General features: G+C 36.3%; 1 protein-coding gene across 2 annotated transcripts in view; it reads left to right on the top strand.

Moving 5' to 3' along the window:
* DIAPH3 (diaphanous related formin 3) overlaps window positions 1–17,445 on the top strand; it is a 484,172-nt gene that overhangs the window by 65,755 nt on the left and 400,972 nt on the right. For both annotated transcript variants that reach the window (XM_054446718.2, XM_054446717.2), the window contains one exon: window positions 4,847–4,951. In XM_054446718.2, the coding sequence (XP_054302693.1) occupies window positions 4,847–4,951 (105 nt within the window). The remainder of the gene's footprint in view (window positions 1–4,846; window positions 4,952–17,445) is intronic.

The following is a 17,445-nucleotide window of genomic DNA, read 5'->3' as shown; positions in this document are numbered from 1 at the left end:
TCAAGTAAATTATTTTCAGATGATATAGTAGGTACTGTTAGTACCCCCTCCCAGCTCCTTTTTACCAGGCTGGTGCACCCATGCCCCAGGTGATGAGTGTTGGCTTCTAATGGCTTATAGATGCCCCTTTCTTCAGAGATTTGCCCTCATCAGATATAGGATTCTGCAGCTGATGACTGACTTGAGGTTGTTGAGGCTGGTTTCTGCTACCAGGCTATCCTGACTGTGGTGCATCTCAGGGTGAAGTGAGAATCCACCAGAGGCCACCTTTAGTATGTCTTTTTTCCTCTTCTGTCTTACCTCCTTTACTTTCTTATCCTGAGAGCAGCCCCACCTGCATCTGAATCCCTGTTTCAGGCTCTGCTTTTAAGGGAACCTGACCTTAGATAATGGAGATACAACATGATAATTTTGAGGAAATATGAACTAAGAAACATAAAAAATGATAACTTGCTCACTTATCCCCCACTGACCTTCACCAAGTCCAGTTTCTTAGATAGCCTTAGGAGGTGCTTAACCCCTCTTGAATTGCAACATAAAATATGGATATGCGTTTTTTAGGAAAAAAAGTTCCCAATAAATTTTCTAAGGACTTCGTGACCCCCAGAAGTTAAGTGCCACTGCCTCATGGAGTTTTCTTCTTTCAGCCTTGTTTCCCATAAATAGAAATTCAAAATATATTCTAATAATACCGTACCCCTTATGCTTTCATGCGTATTTTCTCTCTACTGCCCCCTTATTTCTCTCTCTCTCTCTCTTTTTTTTTTTTTTCTTTTTTAAAGGGCAGAGCTTTTCTTACTCTTGCAAATGCCATTTCCTCCTGGACATATGGAGAATGACCTGTTAGATGAAGTTACATGCCTAGTGGGTCTCCCACAAAAGTTTAGGGTGTTATGTAATTGATTCCAAACTTTTGTAGTATTGTCTTAGTCCATTTTTATGTTGCCATAAAGGAATACCTGAGGCTGAATAATTTTAAAAAGAGGTTTATTTGGCTGTCAGTTCTGCAAGCTGTATAAGAAACATGGGACCAGCATCTCCTTTTGGTGAGGGCCTCAGGGAGCTTCCACTCATGATGAAAGACAAGAAAGAGCTGGTGTGTGCAGAGATCACATGGTGAGAGAGGAGGCAAGAGAGAGGGTGGTGGGGAGCTTCCAAACTCTTATAAACAGACTGCTGTCATGGGAATTAATAGGGCAAGAACTCAATCGCCCCCACCCTAGGAAGGTCATTAATCTATTCATGAGGGAGCTGCACCCATGACCCAGACACCTCCCACTAGGCCCTACTTCCAACATTGGGGATCGAATTTAAATATGAGATTTGCATGGGACAACATCCAAATTAGAGCAGGTATTATTTGTTTCCTTTTTGTTTTTTATACTAGGACTGTCATCATACTTTTGTCAGGAAGGCAAGTGCCATATTTAGGCAAAAGAGGTGGGATAAACCAGAGGAAGCAGCTGGGAGAACTTTGGGTTTGTCCCTTAATTCCAGATGTATCACTGTACTAGTCAGAGTTCTCCAGAGAAACAGAACCAATAGGATGTCCGCCTGTCTATACGAGAGGGGATTTATTAGGAGAACTGGCTCACATGATTATAAAGGGCAAGAAGTCCTACAGTATGCTATCTGCAAGCTGGAGAACCAGGAAAGTCAGCAGCGTGGCTCAGTTAAGGTCCCAAGTTTTCAAAACCAGGGAAGTTGTTGGTGAAACTCAGTTGGAGGCTGAGGTGGCTTTAAGGCCTGAGAACTCCAGGGAGAGTGCCACTGGTGGAAGTCCCAGGGCCCAAAGCTTGAAGAACCTGGAGTTCTGATGTCCAAGGGCAGAAGAAGTTTGTCTCAGCTCCAGAAGAGAGAGGGAGACTTAGCCTTTCTTCTGCCTTTTTGTTCTATCCAGGCTTTCAGCTGATTAGATGGTGCCTGCCCACACTGAGGGCGGATCTTCCTTACTGACTTACAGTCCACTGATTCAGTGCCAATCTCTTCTGAAAGACATACCTAGAGATAATGCTTTACCAGCTATGCGGGTATACTTTAAGCCAGAAGACTAACCTAAAATTAACCATCACACCTAAAATTAACCAACCCCCCAAAATAACCATCACAACCACTTTTGTGTATGAACTGGTGTTATCATGAAGATGTCTTTCCAAAAAGAAAGCAGAGGCCTTTTTGAAAAATTCTTTCTACTACTCACCTTGAAATTTTATTTCAATTTCAGCCATAACTAAAGGGCTTTCTGTTTTTTGGGATTCTGTATATATTAAGTATTTTAATTTACTAAAGAGACTGGGTAATGTTTGGCCATTAGCCTGAAAATAAAAATAAAGTGAATAATTTAAAACAGAATTTTCCAGTGCTCTCAGATTCCCCCACGTTTTATAACAATTATCCCCTAACTATCTCGTTACTTTCTTCCAGTGAAATTCTTTGTGGATAATGTTACCTATGTTCATACATTAAGAAAATCAATATGTCTTACTCTACTATATGATAAAATATGTATTTCAATTTAAACAATTGGCCATGACTACTCAAGAAGGTATAGTAAATTCACACTCTTGAATCTCTGCTTCATACCTCTGTGAGTACAGCAGTGGCATTGTAGGTTGGTAGATTGATATAGTTGTGCTATTTTGGGGATTCACATACCACAGACAGTATTTCCCTGGGATACCTACATTTCAGAAATGAAGCACAACTGTTGGTAAAGCTTAAAAAAAGCAGAGTGTAACTATAATTTACAGAATAGTTTGATTCTTGGAAAATTCAGTAAAGTAAAACTATGCAATACAAAGTATTTAATATGTAATAATTTTACATTTTACATCTATTTCTGGAATAGGAGACTGGCAGAACATGTTTTCTAGTCACAACCCTGCTGATCAAAACCGAAACTGGTCGAGACAGACTAGAATATTTAAAAAAAAAAACAAAAAACAGCAATAACTGGCAATTGGGACAAAAGCAATCCCTAGCTGCCCTCATTAATTAGCATAAGACACTCTCACTAGCACCATGACAATTTACAAATGCCATGGCAATGGCCCAGAAGTTACCACCTCTTTCCTAGAAAATTCTAAATAACCCACCCCTTAATTTACATTGACCCACCCCCTAATTTGCATATAGCTAAGTGAGTTTAAGTGAGTATAATTACAATTGCCAAGGGCCCATACATTGCTGACTCTGAGCACACTGCCTATGAGTTAGCCCTGCTCTGCAAGGAGCAGCACCATTCGATAAAAGGTTGCTGTGTAACACCACCATCTTGCCTTTGAATTCTTTCTATGATGAAGCCATGAGCCCCACTGGGCTAAGCACCAAATTTGGGGCTCACCTGTCCTGCAACAGTTCCATTGAATTAGAGTCTAGGCTTAGTTAAGGATGATTCTTTCTCTCTCTCTTTTTTAGGTGTGTGAATCTCTCTGTGGGGCACAAGGTAGTTTTTACTGTACAGGTCAAACTGTGATGCTACCCCTGTAAATGCTGGTAGCATCACCTCAATTATTGTGACAACTAACATGCCTCCAGAAGTTTCCAAAATTTCCAAAATGCTTCGTATGTCATATTAAGGCCTATTGAGCCTTCTCTCACTAGCTTAGAGAAAAAAATGAAACAAAACAAACACTTATTCACATAACAGGGTGTTTGTGTTTCTAACTAGAACAGCAAAAGTGACATTGCCAATTACTACCTTTTATCGTAGTGTCAAATGGAACAGTTTCTAAGATCTTAAATATTTCTATCAAGGTAAAATGAAGGGAATTTTGATTTTTAAGTGCTCGAAGGGTTTGGTAGCCAAGAATTGAGTCAGCTAAAGGCATAAACTACAGCGTTTGATGAATGTAGCACCCTTATAAAATCTGTAAGAAATTTAACTTGCTAGGTTCCATAGGTGATCCAAAGTCCTGAATTTTATGGATCCATTCTGAGTAGATACAAAGTTTATATACATTCAGATATTTTACATTGCACATCACAAATGACTCAGGGCTAAGTTCGCGAGGAAATTCATTTGAGCTGCCCTTCTCCTTTAGCCATTTCTGTCTTACCTCAGGTGCCCTTTCCTTTGCCAGAATAGCCTCTTACTTCAGCAGCTTAATCAAGAGCAATTCATATATTTATGTGGATATATACCTGACTTGAATTTTTAGTCAAAATTAAGCTTGTAGCAAGATCTTGGTTACTTAAACCCTTATTTTGGTTGGTGCTGTTGAGAAATGTTCAATTTTATGTGGTAGCTGTTTGTATAAGTACAACTTTTATGTAATTTAGAACATTCAATAAATTAGTTAACATTTTTGATAAGAGTAGGGAAAAGACAAAACTATAAAGTGCTTTGTCTTTTGCTGGAATCAGTACTGGATATTTGATATGTGCTTGTGGCTATCAGAATCTGAAAACTGGTTGGTTTATTTACTTTTTAATTTTTATGACACACAGGGCAGCTCTTTCAAAGCAGTGCAAGATAGCTTCAGGTGCAGCTGTTGTAAAAATAAATAAATATATTGAAATTGTGAATCCTAATGACCTTATGAATGGCAGAAATCTGCAACTGTCTAATTATCTATAGTGATGTGAATATAATTTTATTTGCCTGCTGTGAATTTTAAAAGTTCTTTTGGTAAGTGTTTTACCTGTTAAAATGATCTAGAATACTTTTTTCTCTCCCTCTCCACCTCTTTTCTCTCTCCTTCCTTCAGGCAGAACTACACGTAAATCATTCCAAAACAATTAATGCTGCTTTAGTCACAAATTATTGATTTTTCCATTCGTAGTGCATGTAGAATTGCTGCTCTACTTAGATTCTAAAATGAGGCATTTTAATTGTGTTTTCCAGGAAGATATGAATTTAAATGAAGATAAAAAGGCACCATTGCGGGAAAAGGACTTCAGTATCAAAAAAGAAATGGTGATGCAGTACATTAATACTGCTTCTAAGACAGTAAGTAAAACTGTCAAGTTGAAAAATACTGCCGAATATGTTTTAATATGGAAAACAACACATTTTTCTAATGAAGTGCTTAAGTTTGTGGGCAACTGTAATCAGAGGGCTTCTGAATGTATAATTAAGGGCACAAGTGTATTATACATTTGTTTAAATTAAAAATATTTCTTAAAACTTTTAAGCTGCTTGTGTTTTTTAGCTAGTTACATTGCTAAGAAACACTGTGGGGGGTCTACTCTGTCACCTTTCCTTGTTAGTGAATTAATATAGTCATTGATTTTTAATGTCACTTATAAATCACAGTGATATCTGCATTATAGAAAAGTGAGACCGATTTTACTCTGTCTACATCAAGGTACATAATAGTGGCTTAGAAGTGTCTTTAATGTGAGTCTCCGTATGAATAAAATTATCTTGTAACAAATCATAAATGTTGGTATTGAAAGGAGCATTAGGCCTCTACATGGCTGCCAATTTTCTAGAGAAACATGAAATATGTGGGTGGAAGTAATGACTAAATGTCTAAGAAACCATGACTGGCACACAGAATCAATTGCATTTATTTCATGGAAAACAAATGAGCTTGACTAGTCATATACAAACTGTGAATAAATGGATTGGATGAAAATAGAAAATGGAAGCCAATGAAGAAGCCATCAGTAGAAAGACAGTGGAAAATGATTTTGGCTCAATTTACAACAGAATTGGATTAGGAAAAAGTAGCTTAACACACTAGTTTTCCTTGGGTATTTTAACCTAAGTTCAGGTTACAAGAACGTAAGTTATTTATACTTTAACTCCATTTATCTGCTAGACCAGTCATTGACTCTGACGCATTTCTTTTGGAAGAAAGACACAAGTGATGTTTAATTTTTAAACATGTCTCATGTTTTGGCAGCTTGCTCTTCAGGTATAGAAATCACTGTGAGTACTGTGATTTTTTTAGCGGCACTTTTTTTTTTTTTCTTTTGAGACGGAGTCTCACTCTGTCAACCAGGCTGGAGTGCAGTGGCGCCATCTGGGCTCACTGCAAGCTCCGCCTCCTGGGTTCACGCCATTCTCCTGTCTCAGCCTCCGGAGTAGCTGGGACTACAGGCGCCCGCCATCACGCCTGGTAATTTTTTGTGTTTTTATTAGAGACGGGGGTTTCACCGTGTTAGCCAGGATGGTCTCGATCTCCTGACCTCGTGATCCGTCCGCCTTGGCCTCCCAAAGTGCTGGGATTAACAGGCGTGAGCCACGGCGCCCGGCCTTTTTTTTTTTTTTAGCTCTTTATATAGATGGGCTCTGTATCCTGCTACTGTAATACTGATACTAATTGCCTTTGTCCTTTAATGATACTTATATATCACAAATTGGTATTGGGGGTTTAAGAGTCAGAGCTCTGGTGTTTTGGATCTGCTTATGTATCTCTGCTTGACCTTGGGAATCTTATTTTACCTCTTTGATTCTCAATTTCCTTACCATAAAATGGGAATACCTACATAGTGGACTCATTATCAGAGTTAAATGGGCAGGTATGGTGGTTTGAGAAGTCAAGGTGGGAGGACCTCTTGAGGCCAGGAGTTTGAGAGCAGCCTGGAGAACATAGCGAGACTTTGTCTCAACCAGAAAAAGAAATTAGCTGGATGTGGTGATGAGAGTCTATAGTCCTGGCTACTTGGGAGGCTGAGGTGGGAGGATTGCTTGAACCCAGGAGTTTGAGGCTGCAGTGAACTTCGATCACATCACTGTACTCCAGCCTGGATGACAGAGTGAGACCCTGTCTCTAAAATAATAATAAAAACAAAATTAAATTGTTTATTTCATGATTAGAACACATCATATTTTATGACTGGTGACTGCCTCTTGTGGTAGCAGTGGTAGTAGCAATAGTTTGTTTTTCTTTGTAATTTGTTTTTTGTTCTTGTTATTGTGATCATTATACCATAATTTAAAATATAGAGAAAAGTACATCAGTAAAAATACAGATTTACTATTTGTAAGTTCACATTTTTAAGGCTTTTTTTTAGTTGTTGTTTTTTAAGTGTCTATAAGACCAGGTGTGGTGGCTCATGCCTGTAATTCCAGCACCTTGGGAGGCAGATCTCTTGAGCCCAGGAGTTCGAGACCAGCCTGGGCAACATAGTAAGGCCCTGTCTTGACAAAAGATATAAAAATTAGCTGGGTGTGGTGGCATGTGCCTGTAGTCCCAGCTACTCAGGAGGCTGACGTGGGAGGATTGCTTGAGCCCGTAAGGCAGAGGTTGCAATGAGCCGAGATCACACCACTGCAGGTCAGGCAGCATTTTAGGCACTAGAGATGGTGTGTGACGATAGTCTATCACTGCATCCTATGAAGCAGCACTGGATGTACATAACAGAAACACATAAACATATGTGTAATAGGAGGTGAAATGTGATGTGGAAAAAAAATAACAGACTGGTGAGTATAGATAGTGTTCATGTTTTGTGTAGTCAGTGAAGACTAACCCTGTTAGGGAATTGTAAATCTAACAAGTAGGAATTCATTTAATATAATTATAAGAGATACGACATCAGTTAGAACTGGTTTAGAAAACCTTGGCGTGATAGTTCGTATTAATTCTTGAATTTGAGATAATAAACATAATTTTAAGAAACAAACTGTTTTGAACTTTGTTATGTGGATCTGTTTCAGTTTGCATTCACTGATTTTCAACTTTAATCCTCTAATCATTTTGGACTAAGGTTGAAATTTGTTTACCAGAATTAGGTAATTAAATTATCAGGATTGAAATAGATTAGTTATCTAAAGTGTGATTACAGCATTGAATCATTTAATTAGTGTGTGGAGGATCATGGCTTTTCCTAGGAAGGTTCTGAATAATTTGGCAGATGGTTAACATTCTAGAAAGTTCAAGCTGGCCAGTCATTTATTTTTGCTCTGGAAGTAGAAACACATTTTATTAACTCTAGGGTACAGACTTTGTCATGCCACTTTATTTATATTAATGACTATTGAAAAAGTTACTCTGAAAAGAACAGAATCAAAGTTCATAGATACATTGTTCTACAAAGGATATGAAAAGGATACAGGATAAAAAAGATATACTTTTTTTATGGTTTTAGGCTTAGAATTGCTTCGAGATTCTCTTTTTTGGGTAAGCATTAATATTATTTTTTGGAAAATAGTACTGATGTCTAACATTGTATGCTTTGAAAATACTTAACCCTCAAAGTATTAACCCTCAAAGTAGGCCTAACATAGATAAGGTTGGTTTTTAGAATAAAAAAAAAAATGCCACCAATCAAACTAGGTTGTTTCTAAGACGTTATTAAGTTTGAATTTAGGTGGCACAAGAATAAAACTGAATTTGTGCAGTTAGGAAGGATTATTACAATTTTATTAAGCAAGTGTCGTATTTAGAAGCAGAAAATACCAGATTTACATTTTTCTAACTTCCAGGGCATGGGAACGTGATCCAGGTTTGTCCAGTACACTCTGGTGGGCAATTCCACTTCGGGGTTTTTGAGAAAGGTTTCCCTCCCTCATGAAAGGATCCAGAGTTGGAGAGCCACTTTGTTCCGCCATTGGATGTGATTGTGAGAGGTTGTACGGTGCTTGATGTCACAGAGCTGCTTCTCTGGCTTAATGCATTCCTGCCCCTAGACTCTTCATTATGTGAAGTGATGCAGGTTCTCATGGAAGCTGCTCCGAGTTTTTTCTTTGCTGCTGTTAAGAGTCCTGATATACCATCCACATGCATTTTTGCCTGTGCTGGATCTTTAATTCTAATTCATTCTGGAAATTACTGTTTCCATTCAAAGGAGCATCCTTAAGATGCTCTCCTCACTTAGTGTGGGCTCACTCATAGCATAGATGAGAGAGGTACTACAAGGCACTGTGCCCATTCTATGGTAAATGACTCAACTCAGATGTTTAACAGCAAGTTTATTGGAGAAAATGTCTTTTAAGAAGAATATATAGACTTGACTTGTTAGATCACGTAGCTGGAGGGTAAGACTGTGACGCAGTTAGTGGTAAAGACCTTGATAGCAGGATGTGATGTGATAGGCCAAATGGAAGAGGATCCATAGTTTCCAATAAATGTAAGAACAAGAAAATTCTGGACCAGAACAGAGAATGCTCTTGTTAACCACAACTGCCTGAGGATTTTCATTATTTTTAAAAATAAAAAAGAATTAGAAATTAATATACAAATCTATTATATACATATAGATGTATTTAATAGTAATGCTTAACCTTGAGTATAGTTCTCATTCTTTATTAGGGTTTGATTATTTTTAATCTTATCTTCCCTTAGAAAGCTTAAAGTACTCCATCAGATACTGTTAAAAGATGATTTCTGTAGTCAAGCTTCTTATGTTTGGGTGGACAAACCAAGCATAGAAGATATATCCTAATAGAGTTGCTGACTTCACTTAGTTTTCTTTTTCCTCTTTTCTCTTTGGGATGGTGCATCATACCTATGTCTGTGATAGAAGTGTTTATTAATGCTTATTTTCTTGTAGGTGCTTGACTTGTATTAAAGGTGAGCTGTTTCTGGATGTATTATTTCTGGATAATGTGCGAAAAATCTCATGATGGGGGTCATGGGAGACCATGGATTAATTTATACAATTAAAGTATGTGTTAAAAAGGATTCTTATTGATCTCAATCTATTCTGAACAAGATTTATATATTTTTTCTCTATCAATCACAAAGGGTTAGTAAAAATAAAATATATGGCTGAGTTTGGTGGCTTACGCCTGTAATCCTAGCACTTTGGGAGGCCGAGGCGGGTGGATCATTTGAGGTCAGGAGTTCCAGACCAGCCTGGCCAACATGGTGAAACCCTGTCTCTCCTAAAAATACAAAAATTAGCTGGGTGTGGTGTCACGCGCCTGTAATCCCAGCTATTCAGGAGGCTGAGGCAGGAGAATCGCTTGAACCCAGGAGGCGGAGGTTGCCATGAGCTGAGATCATGCCACTGCAGTACAGTCTGGGTGACAGAATGAGACCCTGCCCCCCTCCCTGCCCCCCAAAAATAAATATACATTGTACCTTTCCTATCTGTTGAGAGGAAGGAGTCTTCTATTTGCCGTTCTACTTTTAGGTTTGTCAGGGTAATCTGTGGCAATATGAAACTAGGGAAGTCCTGAGAGGCCAAAACCTATATTCCAGACAAGTGAAAGCAGACCCTTGAAAGGAGCAGAAGATTCTTGAAGGAGGCAGAGGCTCAGAGGGGCAGAGAGGGAGTAAGGATAGAGGGAAGGAGGACAAGTTTGAGAGATAGATAGGAAAGGAGAACCAAAAAGATGTCTGGTCCTTTGTGGGAAGGTGGGGTTTCTGGGAGAGATTTGGAGAGATATTTAAAGAGATTTTCGGGGGAATTTTGGTTTATGTTACGTAGTGCAGTATATTTATTGTGTCTGCAAGAATACTTAGTAGAGATAGACATTTGCTTATCAGTGCTTTGGGAGTTGTCTTTTTCCCCCAGTTAATTTTTGTAGGTCAAGATGATTGAACTGCTCAGACAGTTTAATTACCTACAGATTACAACTGGACTGCTACCTCTTAGCATGTTGCACCCCCCCGTCCCCCTCCCCCCGCCCTACTTTTTGGCTGTACCATTAGGTTTAGATAAAATGCTTTAAACATTTCTCTTTGAACTTTGTACTTCTAATTAAAAGCCCTTCTGAATGCACTAGCTAGGAATCAGAAGTTGTGATAGACTCCTCACCTCCGTTTTCCACATATCATTGGCATCTGTATTACAGCTGCATTAACATGCCCAGTTTAGGTGAGCTGATATCGAAGGATAGCCCAATCCCACATTTCTAAGATTCTTAATTAGAACATCCATTCTTTATTTTCTATTTATGTTTTTGTTTTATCTTTTTGATTTTTTGGATCAAGAAGCAGAATTCCTCTTTTATAAATGCTCCTGAAAGTTTGCTAGCTCCTTCTTTTTCCCTGTCAAGCTGGTTTCCAACTGAATGTAAGGGCTATTCTGAGGCATTTATTAGAAAAGTTTTGGATAAAGTTTTTATTCTTTGAACGCTTCCTTAAGTATTACTGTAGTAGTTCTTCCTCAGACTTTTTAAATGTGAAAGTTAAATATTTATTACCAGAAGGTGTTCCAGAGTAGACTAAGTAAATTAAGGATCTGTCCTTAGGATTTGTTGAGATGTGGAAACCAAATAGTCCAACAGTAACTTTAATCTTAGGTTTTGACTATTCATTGTATATTACTGTTATGGTAGATTTTATTTGTGGAATTTTTTTTTTTCTTGGGAAACTGCTTTGTACTACTTTGGTGAGTTTAAAATCTTTTTTCTGCATTTTTGTTAAGGATGACTTTGTTACACTGTCTTATTTAGCAGATATATTTAGTAGTAGTTCTTTATTTATTTATTTATTTTATTTAGGTCTGGAAGATATCTTATAGCATCTTTAAATTTTGCACATGAGGGAATGGTCCAAGGGAGTGTGTGACTTTCCCACATTAATGCCATAGCTAGGACTAGAAACTAGGGTTTTTGACTTAAAGAAAAGAAAAAAACCGTTTGTCGAATAAAAATAGTTATAGAAAACATCGAAAAACAAATGTGTAGCTTAATGAATTATCATAAGGAGAACACCACACAGATAAGTAAATAGAACCTTGCCAGTCATCCTGGAAAGCCCTCCATCTGCCCTGTCCCACGCTAAAACCTTTCTTCAGTTTTGTGTGTATTTTAGCCTAAAAGTAATCACCATCTTGACTTTTATGGGAATCACTTCCTTGAGTTTCTTTCTAGTTTTATCACTCAAAAGTGCATCTGCGGACTATAGTATATTCTTCTTTCTTTCTTTCTGTCTATCTATCTGTCTATCTATCTATCTATCTATCTCAAAAGTGCATCCTCAGACTATAGTTTATCCATCCATCCATCCATCCATCCATCCATCCATCTGTCCATCCATAGGGTCTTGCTCTGTTACCCAGGCTGGAGTGCAGTAGTGATCATAGCTCACTGTAATACTGAACTCCTGGGCTCAAGTGATCCTCCCACCTCAGCCTTCCAGAGTGCTGGGATTATAGGCATGTACCACCGTGCTTTGCCTTTATTTATTTTAAATTTTTTTTTTGAGAGGGAGTCCCTGGGTCTATTCTGTCCAATCACTGTTGAAGCAAGTGATAGATCCATGGGGGCTACAAATGCGCTACTGTTGCTTATATTTTAAAATTTGGAATGTCTCTATGTCTTGTTTAATCTTCAGTTATTTTATCCAGGACATTCTGAATTTCACTGATACGTATATTTGTGGTAAAGTTAACGTGTTTTCCTATCCTCTGTATTTCCTGCACAGAGACAGCTAGATCTAGAGGCATGATCAGACTCAGGTTTCATCTCTTTACCAAGATCATAAGAAGTATTATATTCTTTCATTAATATCTAGTTTGCAGTTAGAATTCTGTAATTTCATTTTCATTTATTGGGATACTTTTACAAAGAGACATCTCTCAAATACTGTTTGGTTAGCCAGTGATATAGGAAATTTAGGATAAATGCTTGATTCTTTTCCTTTATTTGCCAGCTTTCAATATATTGATTTCATTCTCTATCATTCTCTGAAGATGATCAATCATTTTTAATATCATTAAAAATTTATGCATTACAATTATTTTTAGTGAAGATCAAATTGTCCCATCTTTGGCTATTGGGACTTGTCTAGTTGGCTCCTAGTCATTTTGATCTGATGATCAAGCTCCTCCTCTAGAATATTTATCCCGCTAGACCTGGTATCAGTTGACTCTTTCCTTTAGTGTGGGGAATGATATTTCAAAGTTTACAAGCTGAGGGCCAAGGATACTTACTGTTCTTTTTGTTTAATTACTGTTTTTAGTGTAGAAATAGAAAGCTAAAAAAGCGTGTGTGGATGTGTATGTAAAAAGTTTTTATTTTGCACGTGTTCTGTCTCCAACTGCTATTTTTGTCCTACTATGTCGACATTGACTAAGCATATAGCCATTACATTTCACACTCTTCCTTTTAGTTCTCATTTAGTTTTAACCTCATTTAGTAACTATATTTGAATGCTCACCACGGTCCTTATGTTATTTCTGCAGACTTTTTGTTTGTCTGAAGTTTGTTCTTTAGTGGATTCCACTGAAGGACTCATGGAAAGAGTATTTCCTGAGTTTTGCATGTTGGTAGTAGTATATGCCCTTTATTGTTTAGTCAGCTTTGTTGGATATAAAATGCTTGGCTCACATATTTTTTTTGCTTAGGATCTTGAATAATACTATAGGATCTTGAATAATACTATTTTTTTTTCTAGCATAAAGCTTAATGGCATTGTTGTCAAAAGGTCAGCCGATAACTAACTTTTAGTTATAAATTAATGTCTTTCTCTGGGATATGTGAGTTAGGATTATCAAGTATGCAGTATGCTCTTTTTCTTTTTTTCTTAAATTTCTTTTTCTTTCATTGATGTGTTCTAGTTTTTTGCTTTGGTTTTCTTTTTCATGGATTCTGTTATCTGTATGTTGGATTTTTGTCTATCTTTAATATGTCATCTTCTCCCAAATGCTTTTTATCTTATTCTTTATTTCTTTTTAAGTTTTAAAAATTTTATTTATTTCATGTCTGCATTCTCTTATGACATTATGTTTATTCTTGTGTTTCTTGTTTTTATTTCTGAAATGATTTTTTTATTTCTATTTTTTTCTTGAATTCCCTCACTGCATTTTTGAGTGTGTCTTAGTCCACTTTAAATATTTTTTCATGTCTTATATATTCTCTTAATGTCTGTTAGCTCACTTTGAAATTGTAAGTTACAATTTGATTTATGGGTTTGTCTTTGAGGTGTCTTTCATCTTTTACAGGAATTCTGCTCAATTTTGATTTCACTTTCAGCACTTTCTCTTCAATGTAGGATCCTGTTCTGGAAGGAGCTCTGGCAACTCATGGGACATTGAGTGCTCCAGCCCCTTCAGATCTTTTCTGGGCCTCTTGTAGTCACTCATACTCCTTCCAGTTTCAACTGCTGCTTTCAAATTGGCCTGTCCAATGGCTATCTCTGGGCCATTTTGGAGTTATCTTGTTTTCATGTTCATTAGCTACTCTGTTGCCTCCCTTTGGTTCTTCCCATACACGTATTGCTACTGTGCGGATTTGTGGCTGTTGGTGGTTTGTCTTCAACCTCCTGTAGTTTGAGGATTGTTGAGAAGGTACTTTGCCACTCAATATTGTTGGGTGTTTGATTTTGCTACTTAGTTATTTTGTCTTTTTTTGTGGGAGATCAGGGAGTTTTCAAAACTGTATTGCTGCTGCCATCTGCCTAGATCCTCTAGTCTTCTGATTTTGAATCTCATATTCTTTTCTTTATTCTATGTCAGTTTATGTCTGGTTAAAAAACAATTCAGGGTTATTAGCACCCCCCTGCCCTAACTATTAGGGTAGAAAATAATGACATTTTTCTATGTAACTTTTAGCTGTTAGCTCTTGGTTTTGCTGTTATTTCATCCATATACTTTCATTAAACCTCTTAATGGTCCATGACCTACAAATAGTTTTAAGCTTAATTTCTACGCTATGCTTATGCAGTGTTATCATTTCCTTATGTAGTTTCAGTAAGTTATGCGGGATGCATCCCTTTCTGAATCCCATTGATAGTTGGGAAATTCAGACTGCCTTTCAGTACTATACCCCACCCCTGGAAAAATAGGTCTCATCTGCTTGTATACGTCTATAAATTAGTGAGTGTGTTAAATCTATCACAGCATGAAATCACTTCAAGCACTGTGAAAGACTATCTTAAAGAATTTAAATTGATTGCAGATGTTAGTGCAATTAAGCAGGCCTGATGAGCTCAGAATCATGTTTCTCAGATTTGAATATGAATGCATTTTTAAAAAGTATAGTGATGTACTCCATGTAAATGGAGTTCATAGGCATCTAAGAGTTTTTATCACCTTCTGTTTTAAAATGGCTCAGTAATGTGAAAAGTGATGTGTGACCCCTTGTGCAGATACTTGTATTACTTTGGATAAATATGTATTATTTGTCTTAAGTATATAGAGTTGACACTGAATGATTATTTCCTTTATTAATTCATTTGTCTACTGATTAGTTTGTCTACCTTTTGTGCCTATAATTCATTTAAAAATTATCCTATAGACAGAAAATGTAATGTTATTTCATTCCATTTTTAAGAAAAAAAATGAGTATGACAAGTCAAATGTATTGGCTTAGATTATAGAAGCATAGGATCTTTTTTACCCTTGAGTTCACATCTCTTGACTAATCAAACTTTACCTACCTTAATTTCTATTGCTTTATTTTAGCTGAAATGTAAAAGTTTTCTAATTATTATTTTAAAATGTAACATACTGGGTTTCAAATTAGAAAGTGAATTCTGAAACCAAACTATAACAAGATTAAGTAGAGTGTACGGTATGTTCATTTTCAATTTATTTCAAATTGATCTGTGCACATTAAGTAATTAAACTCATTAATTTCTGTAACATTGTAGAATGTTACGGACATTAGGGCTTTATTATATATACAGTAGTAAAATAAAGTAGAAAAATGGCGAGTAATTATATGTTGCTACTGTTTTTAAATACTAAGAAAATCACTGAAGTATTGTTTGAAGGGTAACGACATTAATGATTTTTAAATAGGAACAAAATACAATATATTTTTTCTAGATGGTAAAAATTAAAGCTGTGTTCTGCAATATTTTATAATAACTTATTTAGCCCTTAAAACTATACTTTGTTTCCTGGAGTTAAGAATGTAGCTTTGTTGCTTCTAACTTTGTGGTTTCCGAAAATTCATTATTTTTCTCTAGGACTCTCAGTTAACTAAATTATAAAATTTAGGGGTTTTTATGTGGGAAAGTTTGGAATAGGGGCTAGGTTTAAAGTCTTAACAGTTCAAGTCTTCTAATCCAAGTTCAAGTAAAGTGTAAAATGAGCCTGAGTAAATAAATGTTACAGTTGAAGCCTTCTTAAATCTGATTCATATTTGTAATAAAAAGTTGAATAAAAAGTTAATAAAACTGGGTATAAGAAAAAATAACACATATAGTATTTTTCCTGCACATGAAATATACAAGTATGTATTCACAGCCAGTCTTTAGATATTGAGCCAGACCCTTTTCTTTGAGTAGGAGTGGCTCTTACCTTTTTTCCCACATAAGACATGCCCATAAGACATCATCTGTGATCACCATTTTTGTGTATGTTTTGAGTAGACCAATAATTTATACTCGTAAAGCAATCTAAGTTTAGACTTATAGGAGATGTATATGGCTTTTATAATGTGATTTTTTTGTTATCTTAAACCTATACCTAATTTTTAAGATAAGTTTTTTTAAGCAACTTACCCTAACCTTGTCTTTCTTAAGCCCTAATAATACTCTTTCTGTTAATTCTCATATATGATTACATTAATGAACACAGAACAGTTCATAAACAGAGGTACAAAAAGTCAACTCTTGGTATTCACAGAATTCAATTTATGGAAGTAGATGTGTAGCCTTCAGTATGCTTTGAGCATCTATTGCTTACTATGTATTATAAAATAACGGAAAGCCTAATATTGAACATCTGTCTCTGGAATCTTAAATAAATCATGCTTTATTTTTTCTGGTGAACTTTGTTTTCTACCCTTTCCCCAGTGGGGTCATAGAAGTATATTTTTCTATAACTTGTTTTATTTTTCCCCCAGTTAACTTTTCTACACTTTTTTCTGTCAGAAATGACCTACTGAATTCAAACTGAATCAAAAACAGAGCATATTGGCTCGTGCATCTGAGAAGCCTGATATTGGCTTCCAGCATGCATAGATCTGGGTTCTCAAATGACCTAAGGATCGGTTCTTTCTGTATCTCTTAGCCCTGCTTTTCTAATCCTGGCTTCATTCATGTAAGTTCTTTCTATATCTAGAAGGTTAGTAGAACCTCCCAGTTTAACACCTATATTTTAGGTCTAGTAGTCTCCAAAAATTTTAGGTCTCTCACCCCATTGATTTTTAAAAAGTTGATTATATGTTACTAAGCTAATATATATGTATTTGTCTATACCTCATATTTGTTATATTCATTTTATATGTAATATAGATTTTATTTCAAATATATATGAATTGAAAATATAAATAAAATAATGTATTAATATTTCATCTGAAAATTTTGCCTCTTAAATCAGTTTGGTCTCTCTTTAATTTTTATCATATTTTAGGTATGTTAGATTCATGACATAATTCCTTTTATTAGTTTTCTTCTAAAAATTATCTCCATTTCTACTCCTGAATTTTAACTTTAAACGACCCATTCTATTCTTTCCTGTATGACTGAACTTAACCATATTCACTCAGGGATGTTCTGGGATCATGTGCAAACATGCAGTAACCATTATACTTCTCCAAAGTTCATTCTGACCTCCACCTTGCCCACTTCAAGTCTTTTTTCGTTTTTGCCTTGCCTGTACTGGTTCTGCCCTTCTTATACCACAAACCAGCTCCTGTTTTCTCTT

The sequence above is a fragment of the Pongo pygmaeus genome, chromosome 14 (assembly GCF_028885625.2).
Source record: "Pongo pygmaeus isolate AG05252 chromosome 14, NHGRI_mPonPyg2-v2.0_pri, whole genome shotgun sequence".
NCBI classification, from domain to species: Eukaryota; Metazoa; Chordata; class Mammalia; order Primates; family Hominidae; genus Pongo; species Pongo pygmaeus.
This window is presented reverse-complemented; position numbering and strand designations above follow the sequence as displayed.